The sequence below is a fragment of the Macaca thibetana genome, chromosome 12 (genome assembly GCF_024542745.1).
Source record: "Macaca thibetana thibetana isolate TM-01 chromosome 12, ASM2454274v1, whole genome shotgun sequence".
NCBI classification, from domain to species: domain Eukaryota; kingdom Metazoa; phylum Chordata; class Mammalia; order Primates; family Cercopithecidae; genus Macaca; species Macaca thibetana.
Window position 1 is genome coordinate 1,859,476 of NC_065589.1, and position 18,985 is coordinate 1,878,460.

The 18,985-nt window shown below is 59.1% G+C and overlaps 1 protein-coding gene across 23 annotated transcripts in view; it reads left to right on the forward strand.

Moving 5' to 3' along the window:
* KIF1A (kinesin family member 1A) overlaps positions 1-18,985 on the forward strand; it is a 112,363-nt gene that overhangs the window by 84,465 nt on the left and 8,913 nt on the right. For 7 of the 23 annotated variants that reach the window (XM_050751999.1, XM_050751998.1, XM_050752009.1 and 4 more), the window contains 7 exons: positions 1,236-1,344; positions 2,262-2,328; positions 2,485-2,569; positions 5,449-5,554; positions 7,875-7,901; positions 16,152-16,175; positions 17,627-17,741. In XM_050751999.1, coding sequence (XP_050607956.1) covers positions 1,236-1,344; positions 2,262-2,328; positions 2,485-2,569; positions 5,449-5,554; positions 7,875-7,901; positions 16,152-16,175; positions 17,627-17,741 — 533 coding nt within the window. The remainder of the gene's footprint in view (positions 1-1,235; positions 1,345-2,261; positions 2,329-2,484; positions 2,570-5,448; positions 5,555-7,874; positions 7,902-16,151; positions 16,176-17,626; positions 17,742-18,985) is intronic. The other 16 variants (XM_050752003.1, XM_050752012.1, XM_050752006.1 and 13 more) reach the window with 3 other exon arrangements.

An 18,985-nucleotide genomic window follows, 5' to 3' on the forward strand; every position in this document is an offset into this window, starting at 1 on the left:
AGTCTAGGAAGCTCCTTCATGGGGGTCGAAGGCTGGAGGTGGGAGTGAGAGTGTGGGGTCAGTCAGGGAGGAGTATTTGTCAGAGCTTTTGCCCGGAGCCTGGAGCCTCTGCCTGTGGGAACAGGTGGGTCGTGGAATAGCACTTGAGATTCATTGGCTTTTAGTTAAAAGAGTGGAGTTTATTCCCTGCAAGACCAAAACCCGAGGACATGGTTGGGGGAGAGCTAAAGGCAGCCAGACTGAGGCCCGGCAGGTGTGGCTGAGTCCCTCACAGCCCAGAACCCTTCTGAAGGAGGGAGTGTGGTCCCAGGCACCAGCGCCCCAGAGGGTAGGGGCCTGTGTGAGAAGCTGCCTCTGCAGCTGGTGGGTGGAGGCACTGGGTCTGCACACGTGGTGACTAGGTGTCAGCCTCTTGTGCCTGCCTTGCAAGGACCCTGTCCTTTGAACCCCTGTAAGATTAAGGTTTGCAGGCTGAGGACACTGTGGGAGGACACCCTCCAGCTGCTGCAGAGCCAGTCCCTGGTCTGTACAGGTTTTGTGGCCCGCAGTATGGGTTCCCTGAGATTCAGTCTTCCCCACAGCCTGCAAGAAAGACCTGTAGATCCATATTTGTAGGGGAGGTGGAGGAGGCTCAGATGGGACTTGCTAGAGGAGGACCTGTGTAATGTGTCTCAGAGAAGGGAGTGGTGGACAGAGGTGGGTGAAGGATGTGAGGACAGAGGCTGTTTGTCAGGAGCTGGACACGAGTGGAGGGCCAGTGGGAGCTGAGGGACAGGGCCTCTTGGGCCAGGCCTGGGTGCTGGTGAGATGTGCTTGGACTGGTGCAGTAGGCTGTAGCCAAGGTGTGGTGTAGGCGATGGGCCTGGCAGCATGGCAGAGGGGCCCCGTGAGGGTTGTGGGGCTTTTGAACAAGTGTATCTGTGGCTGCCCTGTTGGTTCTTGGGGTCTTGACCACTGTTCTCCTCATGAGCTGTGCCCAGTGTGCATGGCCACGTAGCTTTCCTAGCCGGGGCACAGAGAACGTGAGCGTCCGTGTGACATGCTGAGGCCAGAGTGCCCAGGACCCCGTGTATCTTGGGAATGGCTGGGGTTGGCTGGTTGTTTCCCTTGAGGAGGGGGAGGTGCCCTCACTGCCTCTGAGCCCCCTTGGCCCTGGCACCTCCTCCTTGAGTGTGCCCTTGGCACGTGATGGGTCAGGTCTCCCATCCATGCATGCCGCCTTCCTGTCCCTACAGTACCCGCCACCAAGCTCAGCACACTGACGCGGCCCTGTCCGGGGCCCTGCCACTGCAAGTACGACCTGCTGGTCTACTTCGAGATCTGTGAGCTGGAGGCCAATGGCGAGTGAGTGCTGGTGCTGGGACCCCCAGGGTGTGAGTGTGGGGGGGATGGGGCGGAGAGGGACGAGGACCTGAGCTGCCTGAGGGATGCCAGCATCCAGTCATCCTTCCAGCAGGTGTTCACTGCAGACCTCTTGTGGGCCCAGCCTCATCTTGGTCCTGGGGAGTAAAAGCAGACAAAGCTCCCCGCTGTCCTGGAGGAACTGGCATGGGGGGCAGGGAGGTGCTGGACAGATAAGCACCTGAATTGGTGGCCCCATGGTCCTGAGCACTAGGACAGCAAACCAGGACATGGGTCGGGGACGGGGTGGCAGAAGACACTTACAAAGTGATCAAGGGACTTTTGAGCAAAGACCTGAAGGAGGTGGGAGGGGAGCCCTGAGGCCCTGGGGAGGCAGGTTCCTGGGCCCCAGTGCTGAGGCCAGCGGGGATCTGCCTGGTGCCCTGGGGGCAGCTGGGAGCTGGGCTGTAGCTGGCAGCTCAGGGTGGGGCCTGGTGGAGACTTAGGTCCTTGCTCAGAGTGGGACAGGAGCCTTAGAGGTTGGAGCAGATGAGCCCATCTGCTAGGATTTCCTCTGGATCCTCTGGTCTTGGGTTGCGGATCTGCAGGGCACCAGGGAAAGCAGAGGACGCTTGGGAACTTACAAAGATCCAGCCCAGAGGGACCAGGCCGTGCCATACTGTGTCTCCCTGTTGGACACCCTGCCAGTCCAGTGGGCAGGGCTGGGAGGCAATAGCCAAGGAGGCCTGGTGGGTTTCTGTGCTCAGCTGACCCTGGTCTCCATGGATCAGGCCGCCTGATCTTCACCAGAGGGAGCTGCTGATTTTTCCCTGTTTTTGCTCCCATTCACTGTGTCCTGTGCTGCAGGGAGGGCAGGGAGGAGGGGCCGGCCGCTCCTCACATGTGTCTCTCTCTTCCAGTTACATCCCAGCCGTGGTGGACCACCGTGGAGGCATGCCATGCATGGGGACCTTCCTCCTCCACCAGGTGTGAGCCCCTCCCAGCCCTACCCTGCCTGTGTTCCCTCCCCAACCTCCACCAGGTGTGAACCTCTCCTTGCCCCTACCCTGCCTGTGTCCCCCTCCCTGACCCCAAGTGGCCCCCTGAGCCGTCTGATCATATCCTCTCACCTGGCACTGGCAGGGCATCCAGCGACGGATAACAGTGACACTGCTGCATGAGACAGGCAGCCATATCCGCTGGAAGGAAGTGCGCGAGCTGGTCGTGGGTGAGCACAGTGTGGGGGCTGCCTTGGGGGGTGGGGCCGAGCTGGTGGGAAGAGTACAGACCCTGAGCTGGATGCCCGGGTTCTAATCACACCTCTGCGTCTGTTGCTGCGTGACCCTGGCCAAGTCACATAACCTCTCTGTGGGTCACCTCCTCGCCTGAAAAGGAGAGCCTTGGACCTGGGTGGCGATCTGCAAATTTCTATTTAATCAGTGTATTGGACTTCTGGGGCTGCCGTGACAACATGCCACAAACCAGGTAGCTTCAGACAGCAGACATTTATCATCTCACACTTCTGGAGGCCCGAAGTCCAAAATCAAGGTTCCGGCAAGAGACACTCTCTCTGAAACCTGCTGGGGAAAATCCTTCCCTGCCTCTTCCAGCTCCTGGTGGTGGCCAGCATCTTGGGTGACCCTGGCCTGCAGACGCATCACTGCATTTTCACAGCCTTCTGCTGTCCTGTGTCTTGCTGTAGCCCTTTCTCCTAAGGACATCTGGCGGGTCGGATTAGAGGCCCATCCTGCTCCAGGGTTGACCGTATCTTTACTCAGCTTGATCACCTCTGCAAAGCCCTACTTCCAAATAAGGTCCCATTTGGACGTCCTGGAGGGCAGGACTTCCACGTATATTTTTTGGGGTCACAATTCTGCCCATCACCAAAGATCTTGGACACTCTTTCTTCCATGACCTCATGTTTTGAACTCGGGTCCACCAAATGTTTCCTTTGCTAAGGTGGAAAGAATTTGTCTTCTCAGTTTTCATTCAAGGAGGCAGACAGTCATCCATTCAGTGTGTCACTAGCATGAGGCCAGCCCAGCCCTGCCTTGCCCGACATTGCCATGGCCGGGCTGGGTGACCGCTCAAGGTGACTTCCCTGGGGCTGGACTCGTCACCCTGTGTCCCAGTGCAGGACTGTAAACAGGAAGTTCCAGGCACACCAGGATACATGCTTATGTTTTACAAGTTTTGTGTCTAATTTCACATGAATCAGAAAGTCATGGAACAAGCACCCGAACCCTCCTTTCAGAGGTTGTTTAGGGCAAGCCTAAAAGAGTGAATTGATTTACAGGCAGAATGTTAGCAAATACACAGCTTATGGACCCGGCCACATGGTAGTTGAGGAACGATCCCTGGGGCACCACTGCCCCATATTCTGAGTCCTGGTCTCACTTCCCTCAAGGCAGACAGGAGAGAAGGAAGCGGGGAAGCTGGATCTGCATGGTTGAAAGGACGCATCCCCCGGGCCTCAGCCCGTTGCCCCTCAGACCCTGCCTGCTCAGATCCTACATTCTTTTCCCCACCTCCTTTCTAAAAATGCCAACAGGAGTGTCTGTTTATGTGGGGTGGGGGGAATCAGGGATGCTATTTAAGGGGATATGGGGAGATATGGTATGGACCCCAGTGCCCCCCTTCAGGCTAAGGGGTTTGGGCTCAGCCTCTCTGGGCTTCATAACTGAGCAGCCCTGTGATTGGACTCAGGGCAAAGAGCAGCCAAGTCACTTTCTGGGGAGTACCTAGCCTCTCTCCTGCTCCTCACCTGGGACCTGATCTCAGTGTTCACAGCCTTCTCCGAGCTCAGCATCCCTCCCAAGAGGGCCATGGGACTTTCCAGCCCTGTGAGTTGGACAAGACTGTGGGCACAGGGTCAGTGAAAGGGATGAAAGTCAAGGAGAGACCCCAGGTGTCCATGAGCAGTGAGTGGGTGCACCCTTGGAGGCAGGGGAGGGAGTCGAGGTGCGGACAACAGAGGCTCAGGACCCCAGCCCAACCCCTGGCACTCTGCCCAGACCAGCGGGCTCATGGGTGTCAGTTTTGTGGGCCAGGTACTTGGTCAGACTCAGAGCAGGCTGAACACCGCTCAAGTGCAGGCCCCGAGGGCTGGGAGTGGCTGCACTGCCCTCCCCGAGGGCTGGGAGTGGCTCTGCCCAGGCAGCAGTCCCTGCAGCTGAGCTGCTTCTCTGCCATGGGTGCTGCCCCGCATGGACCCAGAGGGCCCTGGCATAGGGAAGGGCACTTTGCTGGGATCCACCTGCCTCCTCCCAGGACCAAGGTGCTGCAAGGTCATGGGTCGGAGTTCCAGCAATGGGCTGAGGCAGGCCCAGTGTGCACCTGTCAACACAAAATCCTAGCATGTCCTGGGTTTTGTCTTGTCCATGCGTGGTGGAGGAGAGGGAAGCCTGTCGTTCCTTCCTGATGCAACAAAGAAAATGTGCACATGTTTGTTTACTCCTTTGAATGAGCAGAACTGTCACTGTCTGGCCAAGAAATTACTAGGTGAAGCCACTAGGCAGTTTTCCTGCCTGATAACAGCTCTGGTGTCTTTCACAGAGACAGACAGACACCCCCAGTGCATACATCTTAGCGGGCTCTCCTGGAAATGCCCCTTGTAAGAAGAGGTTATATGGCACAGATAGTGTCCTCTCCTCTCCCCTCCCATCCCTCCCCTCCTCTGCTCTCCTTTCCCTGCCTCCCTCCTTCCCTCCCTCCTTCCCTTTCCTTGTTATTATCATTATTTTTAGGTGTAAGAAGAAGCAGGAACATTCCTCCTCTGTGTCTTGCTTAGCCTTCCTTTTCCAGCAGTCGGGAAGGCCTATGGTTTCCAGGCTAAGCACCTGCATTTGTCAGTGTGTGTACGGGGGTGTTCACTGTGGCCGAGAGACAGACAAGAAAGACCGTGGAGCAGTAACTGCACATGGCCCCTGGGTCGCCGAGGACCCTGCAGGGCCTCCCTGTTCCCCCTGGCACTGCCTCTGACCAATGCTTTAGTGACCACGTGGGGAGCTGGCTTGCTGACAGCACCCTCACCTGAGGCAGCCAGCAGGGCCCAGGGTCCCACCTGCCCCCTGGGAAGTGACCCGTGCCCCGTTGCCTTTTCTGCAGGCCGCATCCGAAACACTCCAGAGACTGACGAGTCCCTGATCGACCCCAACATCTTGTCTCTCAATATCCTCTCTTCCGGATACATTCACCCAGCCCAAGATGACCGGTGAGTCGGAGACTCCCTGGAGACAGGGCCCAGGGCATGTTCCCAGCCTGCGAGGCCCTTGGCCAACCCGGCACAGGGTCCAGCCACACAGCGTGACCCGCTCAACGCTCTCCTGTCCCTCCCTCCTGGCACCGGCAGGAGCTGCGCGGTGAGGGGCTGGTGGCCTCTGCGCCCCCGACTCCTCGTTTGTGCACCCCGTCGCTGGTTCAGGCATCATCCCCATGCCCGTTTGTTCATCACCAAGCAGAGGGGCCAGCTCAGGGGCTGGAGGATGAGCTGAGTGCTGTCCTCGGGAGTTTCGTTGTTGGGTGGTGTGGGGACAAGTGGCTGTATATCCAAGGACCGTGCTGCTGTGGGCAAGTCAGTGGCCTCTGGCAGGCGTCCTGGGGCTAGGGGTCGAGCAGCTGGGGTGGAGCACCCACAGGCACTGCTTGGCACAGGCCCCTCACCACCAGGCTGCTCCTTTCTACACTCCCTTGCATGGCCAAGACCCCACAATCTGGGCAGTCCCAGTCCGACCTCATTTGGGCTGGGGGTTCGGCGCTCTGGGATGTCTGTGGCAGCTCTATCGGGGTCTGCTGGGGTTAGGGGATGGGAGAAGGAGGCAGCCCCTGCGGTTGGCCTGGGCAGGTGGCTCAGCACTACCAGGCACAGCCCTGGTGGGTGGGGATGTCCCTCGGGCTCCACTGCATCCCAGATGCTGCCTTCCAGGGGCTTGGGAAAAGTGGGGCGGGAGCTCCAGTGTCCAGTCCTGGCTGATCCCTGGGGGCTCGACCTGACTCATGATGCACAAACCCAGAGGGGACCCTCAGAGCTGGAGCTGCGGGTGTCTCCATGGCTGTGTTTGTAGGAAAACATCTTTGAGGGCCTCCCTGCAAGGAGAGTCAAGGTCATAAGGAAGGAGGGTGCTGGGGGGCATCGTCTCCTATTCTTCTGACTTGGGTCCAGACAGAGCTTGGTTTCATCAGAAACACCCAGAAAGTGAGCTATTGGGGCTTAGCACTGCAGTAAGGAGGGTACTGCAGGGGCAGCCAGGGCAGGGGGCAGCTGGATAGTCAGGGTGGGCATAGCACTGAATAGTAGGGGGTGGGGGTTGGACAGAGACCTGGGCAGGGCGGATGCAGCTCTGGTCCCAGCTCTGCCTGTGGCCTTCCAGAGGGAACTTGCCCTGCACTCATGTCCACAGGAGGGTGGAGAATTCGGGAGTGTTCTATGTGGAGGTGGTGCCATGATGGGGGGAACACGTCTGGGACAGGGGCAGGTGAGACAGACCAGGTGGGATGGGTCGGGGCTTGGGGGCTTCCTCGTGCCTTGCTTCTCCTGCCACCATGAGAACGCTCCCTGGTGAGGCGTGGAGAAGGCCTGGAGCCCCCAGCACGGGCACTGCCTGCAGGGTGTGGGCTGCTGTCCCTGGGCTGTGGGGGACCAGGAACTGGAGTCGGGGGTGGGGCCCAGAAGGGCAGGTCTGCTATGTGAGATGTGCTTTGGATCCTGGGAGATGACCTCATTACCTGATTTTCCTGACCTCTGACCCTCCCTCAGCCCAGGCAGCTCCTGGGGTGGGGTGGGCAGGGCCTCCAGCCCCCCAACCCCACCTGCTATCTCCCTGCACAGAGGGCTGAGTTTCTGAGGTCTTCCTCAGATCAGCTGCCATGGGTGACATAGAAGGGAGCAGCTCATGGCTGGACCTCAGGCCCCTGTTCCTGGAGGCCCGAGAACCTGTCACTGAAGGGGCTTTGGCCACACGCCCGGAGGGCTGTGAGACATGGGGCCGGTCCCACGGTGCCTCTGGGGTTGATGCAGTCCTGTGCTGGGGTCGTGGCCCTGGGTCTGAGAAAGGAGGAAGGCGCGTTGCGTGGGCGTGGCCTCCCCGAAATGGCTTTGGCCCTCGCTTGGCTCCTGCCCATGCTGGCAGCTCCCTCCCCCAGCCCTGCCCTAGAGCAGTCTCGGGGACTGTCCTCTGCTGGCACCCCCAGGCAGGCACCATCCTGTGGCTTGGCTGACCAGGCCAGTGGGCCTTCCTGTGCCATGGACGGTGCTGGCGTCCTCAGCCCCGTGCGGGGCCGGGCTGCTCCAAGGCCTCTCTCTGCGACATGCGGAGGCTCAGGAGCCCCGGCTTCTGGCTCTGGCCTGGGGCCTCGGCCGCCCATGCGCTTTGCCATGGCCTTGCCTCCCACCTGCTCCCAGGCCCTGTGCTTTGCAGCCTCCCCGGCTCAGAGTGGGCCTGTGGCCACAGGCTGCTTCCCTCTGCCTGTCCCCTGCCCTGCTCCCGCTGCGCTGCCCGGCCCTCACTAACCGTGTGATTGTTTGTGTTTTGCAGGCAGTTTCTTGATTCGGACATACCTAGGTATCATCTGTGTCCCTTGGTTTCATTTCAGCCTCTTCTTTCCTCCCTGCTCCTCCCCTGACCGCCCCCCACACCCCTGGGAAGTTAACTTCCGGCTTTCTGGACTCCTCACACACGTGCTCACCTGTCCTCCTGTTCCTCCCGTCTTCTTTCTTTTTATTCTCTTGGAATCTTGGTTTGATTTATTTATTGCTTTCCCACCCCGTCCTCTTGGCTGAGTCCCTTCTTCCCCAACTCCTGATTCTGGCTGCTTTGTAGTTTCCTGCTCCCCAGTAGACACTGGCTGGCCTCCTGCTCCTCCTGCCCCAGCCTTGCCCGCCCCGCACCACACCTAGCCCTGTGGATGGGCGTGGCATCCCGCACGCTGCTGGCTGGCCCGCTGCCCTTGGCTGCACCACCCTGTGAGGACCAGCCCCACTCCCCTCTCCCTGCAAGGGGCCTTAGCAGGCAAAGCCGTGAGCACAGGGGATGGGGAAGGGCAGACAGGAGCCAGCCCAGGAGACCCTCACACTCCGGCACATTCCACAGCCTCTCGTGAGTCCCTCGCCTGGCCAGGCCAGGAGGAGGGACAGCGGCTCCAGCCACGCTCCTCTGGCTGTGGCCACCAAGCATCCTTTTGTGGAAGTGGCGGGTGGTGAATTCATTAAGAGACCAGAGAGTCCCAGACTCAGGTTGTCCAACAGATTCCCTTTTCCCCGGCTGCAGTGAGGCCCCCGCCCATGCCTCCTGGGGCAGGGAGTCGGCGAGACCCTGGGGATGGAGGGCCTCCAAGTCCCTAATCCAGACACTGGTGAGAACTCGAGTCTGTTCCAAATGGAAGATCAAGGCTGCCTGCTCCTGTGTCCCTGCATGACTGTGGCCAGCGTCACGGCAGTTATCCTGTGGGGTGGTGTCTGTGAAGTGAACTGAGCAGCAGAAGGCCTTTCAGACCAATGTTGGGCCTTTAAGCCCTGCAGTCGGGAGGTGTGAGGCTGCTCCTGGCACAGAGGCCCAGGGCAGTGGGGCTTGGCCAGCACTTTCTGAGGCCACATCCTTGTCAGTTCATGTTGCTATGGGTCAGGACAGATGATTGACAACTGTGACTAAGGGATGGTGGCCAGGAGAAGACTCTGCCCAGGGGTGGCAGGGCCAGAGTCCCCATTGGCATGGTCCCTTGAGCATGTGCACACACACCTCTTTCCATGAACAGATCTTTTCTGAAGGCTGCTGCACCAGCTCTCCCTGGGGACCTGGGTGCAGCAGAGACCCTGTCAAGCAACCCTGTGATGGTGGCTGCACTGAGGAGGGAGCACAGCCCTGCAGGGCCTGAGCGGGGCCTCCCTCTCCCTGCAGTGAGTCCGGCGGGCTTGCAGGAGGAGGAGACGGCATCTGGCTAGCTGGTCCTGGAGTCAGCTGGCCTGCCTCTGGGAGTTTCCCTATGCTCAGAAAGATCTGGGTTTGGGGAGCCCATCAGCTTGGGCTCTAATTTAGGAGCTGTTTTCTGGGCACGGGGAGGTTTCCGGCCCGTCAGTGTGATCTCATGGCAGGGATTGTCTGTATTTTGTTCAAGTTTGAGCTGTGCAGTGTTTAGGTCCCACACCCTCTGCACATTTGAGGGGATGCTCAGGCTGGTCCCAGACACCCCCAGGTATAAATAAACGTTAGCACCGCCAGGAAGGCTCCTGTAACGCAGGCAAACGGTGGCACTGTGGGAGGAGAGGAACTTTCCCTCCCTCGCCAGCCCCTGGGCTTTGGGGGCCCATGTACCTGTACCCGAGTGAGGGGTTGGGCCCTCTTGTGGCTGTTCCCCCATTCCAGAATGAGCTTGCCGGCCCACACCCCATGGGCAGCAGGCTTGGGACTTGGCCTGCGTAGACCTCAAGCTCAGGGCGTGAAGAGGGGAGGAGAGGGTGGTGTCGGAGTCCTGAGAATCAGACTTGAGCGTCCTTCCTGGGGCCCTGTTCTGCCAGGCCTGGTCTGCCAGACCGTGATGGGCAGTGCTATGGACCAGCAGGTGGTGGGTGTGGTGCAGGATGTCTCATCCCAGACATCTGCAGTGGGCAGGGACCCTGGGGCTTACAGTGGAGGCATTTCCTGACTGTGTGGATGTGGATAAGCAGGGGCTCTGGTAGAGCCTTGTTTCCATCCCCAAGAGTGAGGATGGTGATAGCCCCTGTGCTGAGCCATGGTGAGAGGAGAGAGAGAGGATGCTGGGGAAGCGCTCGGTGAGGGCCGGCACCTGTCACTTTCTGCGTGTGAGTCACACTGTTGGCGTCACCACTGCCTAGCTGGCTGTCACTGTGAAACTCCGTGGTTCCTGAGCAAACGTGTCTCTTATCCCAGTCATTACCATTGTGCTCAGGGGGCCGCACTGGGAAGCTGTGGGTGTCTCTCATACGCATGCGCACACGGAGTGCGGGGTGAAGACGGGGTGTATGTGACGTACTCCTTGTTTGTAGAGAGATTGGCTCCAACCTCCTACCCTGTATTCCTACATCTTACCCAGGGTCGTGTAGGCTGCCTGCCCCAGGGCCACAGGGGTTGACCTGCCTGAAGCAGGAGTCAACAGGGGCCTTCAAAGCCAGGGTGTCTCCCTGAGATGGTGACAAGGAGCCAGGGAGCAGCAGGACCCGTGGCCACCCTGGCCGCCCAGCAGCATGGGGCTCGTTTCTCCAGAGAAACGGTCCAGCTCTGATGTCCTGAGGCTTCTCCAGCCTTGTCGGGAAGGTCCAGTGGCAAGCTCAGTCTCCCCTCTGTCCTTCCCTGCTGTGCCGTTGGTGGGGCTGCAACGTTCACCCACACAGTCATTCATCTTTCACGTGTGCCTCAGCCACTCATGTGAGCCCACATCCTGTGGGATTAAAGGCAAAATCAGGAAAAGTCTGTCCAGGCGGGTCAGAGCCTGGCCAGGAAGCTCATTCACCCTCTCATCCCTCCCTCATCCCCTCATCCCTCCCTCATCCCCTCATCCCTCCCTCATTCCCCCTCATCTCCTCATCTCTTCCTCATCCCCTCGTCCCCTCATCCCTCCCTCATTCCCCCTCATCTCCTCATCTCTTCCTCATTCTCCCTCATCCCCTCATCCCTCCCTCATCCCCTTATCCCTCCTCATCTCTTCCTCATTCTCCCTCATCCCTTTCTCATCTCCCTCATCCCCTCTCCCTTCCTCCATTCCCCCTCATCCCTTACTCTTCCCCATCCCCCTCATCCCTCCCTCATCCCTCCCTCATCCCCTTATCCCTTCCTCATGCCCTCATCTCATCCCTTTCTCATCCCCTCATCCTCCCTCATCCCCCTCATTCCCTCATCTCTCCCTCATCCCCCCTCATCCCTCCCTCATCCCTCCCTCATCCCTCCCTCATCCCTCCCTCATCCCCTCATCCCTCCCTCATCCCCTCATCTCTCCCTCATTCCTCTCTCATCCCCTCATCCCTCCCTCATCCCCTCATCCTCCCTCATCCCTTCCTCATATCCTCATCTCTCCCTCATCCATTCCTCATCCCTTATTCTTCCCCATCCCCTTATCCCTCCCTCATCCCCTCTCATCCCCCATCCCTCCCTCATTCCCCCTTATCCCCTCATCTCTCCCTCATTCCTCCCTCCCCCTCATCCCCCCTCATCCCTCCCTCATCCCCCCTTATCCCCTCATCTCTCCCTCATCCCTCCCTCATCCCCTCATCCCCCCTCATCCCCTCATCCGTCCCTCATCCCCTCATCCCTCCCTCATCCCCTCATCCCTCATCCCTCCCTCATCCCTCATCCCTCCCTCATCCCCTCATCCCTCCCTCATTCCCCCTTATCCCCTCATTTCTCCCTCATTCCTCCCTCATCCCATTTCTCCCTCATCCCTTCCTCATACTCTCATCTCCCCCTCATCCATTCCTCATTCCTTATTCTTCCCCATCCCCTTATCCCTCCCTTATTCCTGCTTATCCCCTCATCCCTCCCTCATTTTCCCTCATCCTCTCATCTCTCCCTCATCCATCCCTCATCGCCTCTCATCCCCTTATCCCTCCTTCATCCCCTCATCCCTCCCTCATCCCCTCATTTCACCCTCTCTTCCCTCACCCCCGATCTCCTCATCCCCTTATTAGCTCCTCCGCTCATTTCCTCATCTCCTCCCTCCCTCATTCCCTCATCCTTCCCTGATCTCTCCCTCCTCCCCTTACCCCCTCATCCCTGCATTCCCTAATTCCCTCACCATCTCCTCCCCTTACCCCCAATTCATGCCTCCCTTCATTACCTCCACCCCTTTTCCCTTCATGTTTTCCTCCCCTCACTCCCTCACCCCTTAACCCCCTCATTTCCTCATCCCCTCCTCCCCTCATTCTCTCCTTCCCTGACCCCCTCCTCCCTTCATCTTTCCTCTCCTCATGCTTCATCCCCTCCTCCCTTCATGCCTCATCCCCCCTTCCCTCATACCTCATCTCCTCCACCCCTTATTCTCTCTTCCCTTCATCCTCTCCTGCTCTCCTCCCTCCTCCCCTCCTCCCAAATCCCTCATCCCTCATGCCCTCCTTCCCTTCTTTCATTATCCCTCATTCCCTCCTCTTCTCATACCCTCTCCCTCATTCTCTCCTCCCTCCCTCCCCACTCCCTCCTCCCCTCCTCCCTTCATTCCCTTCTCCCCTCATCCCCTCCTCTCCTAATCTCCCCTCCTGCCCTCATCCCTCCTCCCTCCTCCCCTCCTCCTTTCCTCCCCTTAAGCCTCCTCCCCTCATCCGTCATCCCCTCATCCATTATTCTCTCCTCTCCTCCTCCCCTCCTTCCTCATCTCCTCATCCCCTCCTCCCCTCCTTCCCTCATCCCTTACCCTCCAATCCCCATAGCAGGCACTAACCAAGCAGGCTGTGTCCTGGCCCTGTGGCACAGCAGTGATGGGCACTGCTGGTCCTTGTTCTGGAGCCAGAGTCCAGTGATGGTGTCAGCCAGGGCAAGGGGACTGTGGGGATCTTCCCAGTGGGGAGGGCTCACCAGGAAAGAGTGAGCTTGCCTGAGCTGGGGGCACAAAAGCAGAGGTGGAGGGGAGAGTGGAAGAGGCCGAGCCCCTGACCTGGCACTGCCTCTGAGGCCAGATCTGGTCTAGGATTCTCCTTCTCTGAGGACAGCGACCTCCAGGGCCATGCCGTCCGGTGGAGGTGGTGGGGAGCAGTGACATGCTGGTTGTCTCCCAGCTGGCACGGCTTCAGGGGTGGCACACGGTTGGGGCGCCAGCTCTGGCTGTCAGTGGCTGCAGCCCAGTGCTGCTGGTGGAGCCCGGGGCCAGAGCCGCATCCGATGATGCTCAGAGTCCATGCATTCCTCAACCTGTGGGGACAGGATGCAGCTCTCTCCAGCTGCGCCCCAACCCCCTCCCTGCTTCTGTTGTGCCTGTGCCTGGCATCTGGCATGCCTGGCATGTGGCATGCCCACCATCCCAGCCCCTATGTCTAAGTCCTTGGTGGGCTTTGAAACCCAGCTGCAAGGGACCCTCCTCCAGGCAGGCTTCCTGACTCCACCCACTTCCTTCTGGCCTGCCTAGCTGTAAAATCCCTCCTGTCTCTGTGTGGATCTACTGCAGATTTGCCCCCAGGCCAGGTTTCGAGCTCTCAAGGGCACCGTCAGGCTTCCCAGTTGTACATTTCCCCACAGGACAGAGCCCAGGGGCAGGGCTCAGTCAGGCGAGGAGGGAGCCTGCAACTGCCCTCAGGGGGCTGGGAGAGTGGGGCCAGCATTGACCAGGACTCAGGCTGGAGGTGGAGAGGCTACAGAGCTGGCTTAGGCTGTGGCCCTCAGGGGTGCCTGGCCCAGCCTGCTCCAATTGGCTGGGCCCTGTGCGAATGCTGCTTCCAGCTTTCATCCCAGAGACAGACTTGGGCTGCCTGTGTTCTCTGCTCCATTCTTGGACTGCTTGGTGGGTGGTGCCACATGACTGTGTTGTGTCACGTCCAGATCCTGTGAACCGTATCCCTGAGGTCGGGGTTCAAGCACAATCCCCTGCTTTTAGCTGTGTGTTCACATTGGATCAAGTCTCCTGCTGGGATCACGTTCCCCACGAGTGAGGAGGGTCTGCCCTGGCTGCCATCTGTGGCCTCAGCCTGGTGGATCACCTCCCTGGAGGATCACCTCCCTGGAGAACCTGGGCCTCCACATCCGGGCTGCATGTTTCCTCTTGTGATGATTCTGAGGGTTTGGCAGCTGTCACGTGGCATAGAGTGAGGGGGGCTTCAGGGGACAGGGCCTGGGGCAACCTCGTGCCCGCTCCTGGAGTGGGGGTCCTGGAGTGGTCTCCAAGGCCCTCCCAGCCCACATCCTGCAGTTTTTGCCATGGCAGGGTGATCTTGGCCACCTCTCAGCCTTCCTGCGTCTTGGTTTCCTGCTGTATGATCGCGGGGCACCTGTCAGTGGTTCCCATGCTGTGCCCTGCAAACTTGGGGGGCCCCAGCTGGCAGTGTGGGTCCCATGTGTGTCCTGTGTGGGTGAGCTGCTACTCTGCCAGCCTGCTCCACTCCCATCCACCAGCCGTTGTCCCCTCTAATCTCACTTGGGATCTGGGTAAGACCTGTCCTCCTTCTGTAGAGGCTTGAGGGGAGTAGGGGGAGTAAAGAATGTTGCCAGGGACCCTCCTGGCCTGAGATTCCAGCGTCTGCTGCCCGTGACCTGGTGGAGCCAGGCAGGATGTGGGTCAAGGGCTGGTTGAGAGGCATTTTGGGTACAGCTCCCCTGGGCAGAGTGGGAGGCCTCTGGGGCTGACCAGCAGTTTGGAAATGACCTAAGGGCAGCACCATGGCTGTGCCCATGTCAGACCCTGGTCTGGCTGGCCATCTTGGCACCTGGGGGATGGGACAGTGGTATGGGAAGACCCCGTCCCTGCTGTGCACACAGTCCTATAAGGCCCCCTCCCACCATTCTCTCCCCAGCTCACATGTGAGACTCCACCACAGTCAGGTTCTCAGAGAGATTCTAGTCCACTGGGGTCTGAGCAGGGCAGAGCCACATGCTACCTGGACTGAGAAATTCTCTGCTAGGACCCTCGGGGGGTTGTTGTGGGCCTCATGTGGAAGTGGGTTCATGTTCTACTTACAGCCCCAGGCCTGGCTCCAGCAGAGTCCACTTGCTCTAAGGAGCAACCCCTGGCTGAGCCTTGGGGTCCTGCCTGCCTCGCTGGGCTTGTTCCTTTGCTGTGTCCCACTTGGGGGCCAAGGAGCCCCAGGATGGGGCAGGGACATGGTTCCTGATGACTGAGGAGTGCCTGGGCTGGGAGGACCTGGTGCTTTCTGAAGGGTGCACAGAAGGGAGTAGGTGCTGATGCTGGAAAAGACCTGCTGGTTCTGATCCTGGGGCCAAGGGGTGAGGGATGGGTGGGCTGTGTCTGCCCACAGACGGAAGAGAAGGAAGGGGAAGAGAAGCAAGCTGAGGCCCTTTAGGGACTTTGGAGGCAGAAGATAGAGGGTCCAGCACGGGACCGAATGCTTGGGCCCAGCAGGAGAGACAGAGCTGGTGGGAACTGCAGGTTGGGCCTTACCCAGTGCATAGAGGTAACGAGGATGATAGCAATGCTAGAATGTACTAGATAGTGACGTATACCAGATAGCGACGCTGACGTATACCAGATAGCGACGCTGACGTGTACCGGATAGCGACGCTGACGTGTACCGGATAGCGACGCTGACGTGTACCGGATAGCGACGCTGACGTGTACCGGATAGCGATGCTGACATGTGCCAGCTCCAGGTTGTGTTCTCATCGTGCTCAAGTATTAGCTCATTTAATCTGCAAGACATCTTGAGGTAGGGGCAATTACTGCCCCATGGTACTTGCAAGGAAAAGGGGCACAGAGCTGTTGGTGACATCCCGAGGCCATGCAGCTGTGAAGTGGCTCTGCGGTGTTCCAGGCGGTCTGAGGCGCTTGTTCCGGGCCAGGCTGCAGTGGCTCCAGCCCTGGCCTACAGCCCAGACCCTCCACAGGATCCCGCAATGTTCCAGGAGAGGAGCAAATCCCTCCAGGCCTTTGTCCTGGCTCCCAGGCATCCATCTGGTCCGACTGAGGACAGACGCAAGGCTCTCACTGCAGACCCCAGGGAAGGGGGTGTCTGCAGGGCCAGGGCCAGGGGCCCCACGTGGGGCTTGCACCCCAGCCCTGTGTGCAGCGAGAGCTTGGGGGCCGTGAGATCCAGCGTGTGCCTGCAGAGCTCCTAAGTTTTCTGCCCTGGGTCTTGTGCCGGTGCTTGTTCTGACGTCTCCATTTCTTCTGTGTGTGTACGTGTGTGTCCTGGCTGCCTCCACCTTTAGCGTTTCATTGGGAAATGACACTAGGTACAGCTCACTTTTCTCTTCCGCCCTTGCTTGGTCTGTCCTCTTCTGCTCTTCCGAGTTCCTTTCTACTCGGCGTCTGCCTGCTTCTACGCCCTTTCTCTGACCACCCACTGTCCTTACTCTCCCGGGATTGCTCCTCCGTGACGTGTGTCTGACAGCAGCCCTCCCTGGTCCCTGCTTCCTTCCACACCCCCGACTTGTGAGACCCATGCCCTGCATCCCAGACCATGCTGTGTAGTAGACAGGGCAGCCCGGTGCCACCTGGGCTCCACCGCGGTCTCTGGAGGGGCCCGGCCGCCTTGGAGCCTGCGTGGCCGCCCAGCTGTGTGTGTTGATGTCTCTGAACTGTGTCCTTGTGAGGATGCTTGGAGGGGAGCTGGGCGAGGCTGGGCGGGTGGTGGGTGGGGGAGCTGAACCTGCTGCTCAGGGTCTGCAGAGTGGCCACACTCTGGATTCAGGCAAATTGTCCACCTTGGCTGTGATCAGTCCTCCCTGTGAGCACCAGGCCTGAGGAAGGAGTTCAGTCACTCCGCCATCCAGAGGGCTGCAAACAGGAACTCTCACGTGACAGAAAACCCTGTTCCGGAGTGGAGGGCACCCGAGGCGTTTGCAGAACGCAGTTCAACCCCATGGGGATGTACAATCCCAGGCCCCTGGGGTTGGCCCTGAGCCACCCTGGGACAGGGTTAGCGGGCAGCTGGCTCAGGCTGTGCTCACCATAACTCCAGGTTGGAGATCAGGGACACAGCGAGGCCGCCGCTGTCTCCCGCGTGCTAACAGAGAGACACTCTTGCACACGGCCTCGTGGCAGCCGCCCTGCCTCCATGCCAAGCATCCTCCCCCCGGGGCCTTCCTCTGCCCGATGGACCAAGGGTGAGTCCATTGTCAGAGGAGATGGACCATGGAGGTTTTTGTCAAACCCGGGCAGGTCGCCTTCAGGTCCAGGGAGAGACGGTGGTGCCTCCTTACTCAGACTGAGGCTGGGGTGGGCCCGGTGCAAGCTCTGCCTTCTCCCTCCCTGCCTCTGTCCTTCCTCTCTTCTCTGCCCGAGTCCTCTCCTCCTGCCCTCCCCTCTCTCTTCCCTGTGTTCCCCACGTCCCAGCTCCCTGTCCTGCCTCCCTCTTCCCTTCCCTCTCTGCGCTTCTTGTTCTCATTCCCTGCTGCCTCCTCTCCTTCCAGCCTCAGCGTGACAGCTGGGGCACCATTTGTGGTGGAGCTGGGAAAATGCTGGGCTCGCCCCCACCAGGGCGTCTAAGACACGCTACTCTCTGGGTCCTGAGTAAGGAGGGACCCGTCTTTCCTGGTACCGCTGCCCGGGCTTCCAGCCTGTGCCCCCGGCCGCTCCCTTGCGGCTGCCCCACGTCTGTCACTCTGTGTGTCTGCATGTCCCCGACCTGGCTGAGAGCAGCCCTCATGCCATCAACTTCTACTTCATCTCTGCTTCCTCTCAGGACCTTTTACCAATTTGAGGCTGCGTGGGACAGCTCCATGCACAACTCTCTCCTGCTGAACCGGGTCACCCCTTACCGAGAGAAAATCTACATGACGCTCTCTGCTTATATCGAGGCAAGGCACCTATGCCAGGGCACACCACCAAAACCACCCAGACCCGAAGCTTGAGGTTTTTGTAAGCTCTGGACAACCCCAGATGACCCAGACGACTTCTCAAGTTCTCAAGTTCCTGGATTAAATTCATGTGCCTTTTTGGAAAAACAAAAACAAAAACAAAACTGGACTGCAGGGTTAAGTACAGAAATCCATGTGCATTTTTTTTTTTTTTTTGAGACAGTCTCACTCTTGTCGCCCAGGCTGGAGTGCAATGGCGCAGTTTCACTGCAACCTCCTCTTCCCGGGTTCAAGCGATTCTCCTGCGTCAGCCTCCCAAGTAGCTGGGATTACAGGTGCCCACCATCACTCTCGGCTAATGTTTGAATTTTTAGTAGAGATGGGGTTTTGCCATGTTGGCCAGGCTGTTCTCAAACTCCTGACCTCAGGTGATCCACCCACCTCGGCCTCCCAAAGTGCTGGGATTACAGGCGTGAGCCACCGCGCCCGGTCTCCATGTGCTTTGAATGGCAGTTAACTCACTCTGCTAAACTTAGTGTGTGGGTGTTGTCCTTGGGATGCAAGATGGCTGCAGCACCACCAGACATTGTGTCTGCGTTCCGGGCAGCACAGAAACAGAAGTGTCCCATCCCCGCGGCCCCCCAGGAGTCTGCAGTCCACAGGCTGTGGCCAGACCTGGGCTGTGGTCTCCCTTCCAAGTGCAAGAGGCAACTGGAAGTGTGGGCGTTTGTTGCTAGTCATCATAGTGAGGGAGAGGGAGGGTGGGGAGCAGTGGGTGGGGGCATCTGCAAGCACATCCCCTCTCCTTAGTTAGAGCCAAATTATTCCGGCTTCACATGGGGATGGCATGACCATCTCAGCAGACGGTGGTGAGGTTGTGCTAAGGAGATGTTGGCAGAGCTCTTCCCAGCGAGTGCTTAGAACTCTTCAGCTGGGCATAGCAACTGCCCCCACTTCAGGAAGACACAGGGGCCAGCTGTTTAGCAGTCACCGTGTCACCCACCAGGAAGTCGTTTTCTGTGGTGTTTGAGTTAAAATGCGCGTGTTCAAACAAGACCCGGTTTGATCCTCACAGACATTCCAGGGTCGGGGAGGGTGTCGCCACAATTTTTTTGTTTTTTTATTTTTTTGAGACAGAGTCTCGCTCTGTCGCCCAGGCTGGAGTGCAGTGGCCGGATCTTGGCTCACTGCAAGCTCCGCCTCCCAGGTTTATGCCATTCTCCTGCCTCAGCCTCCCGAGTAGC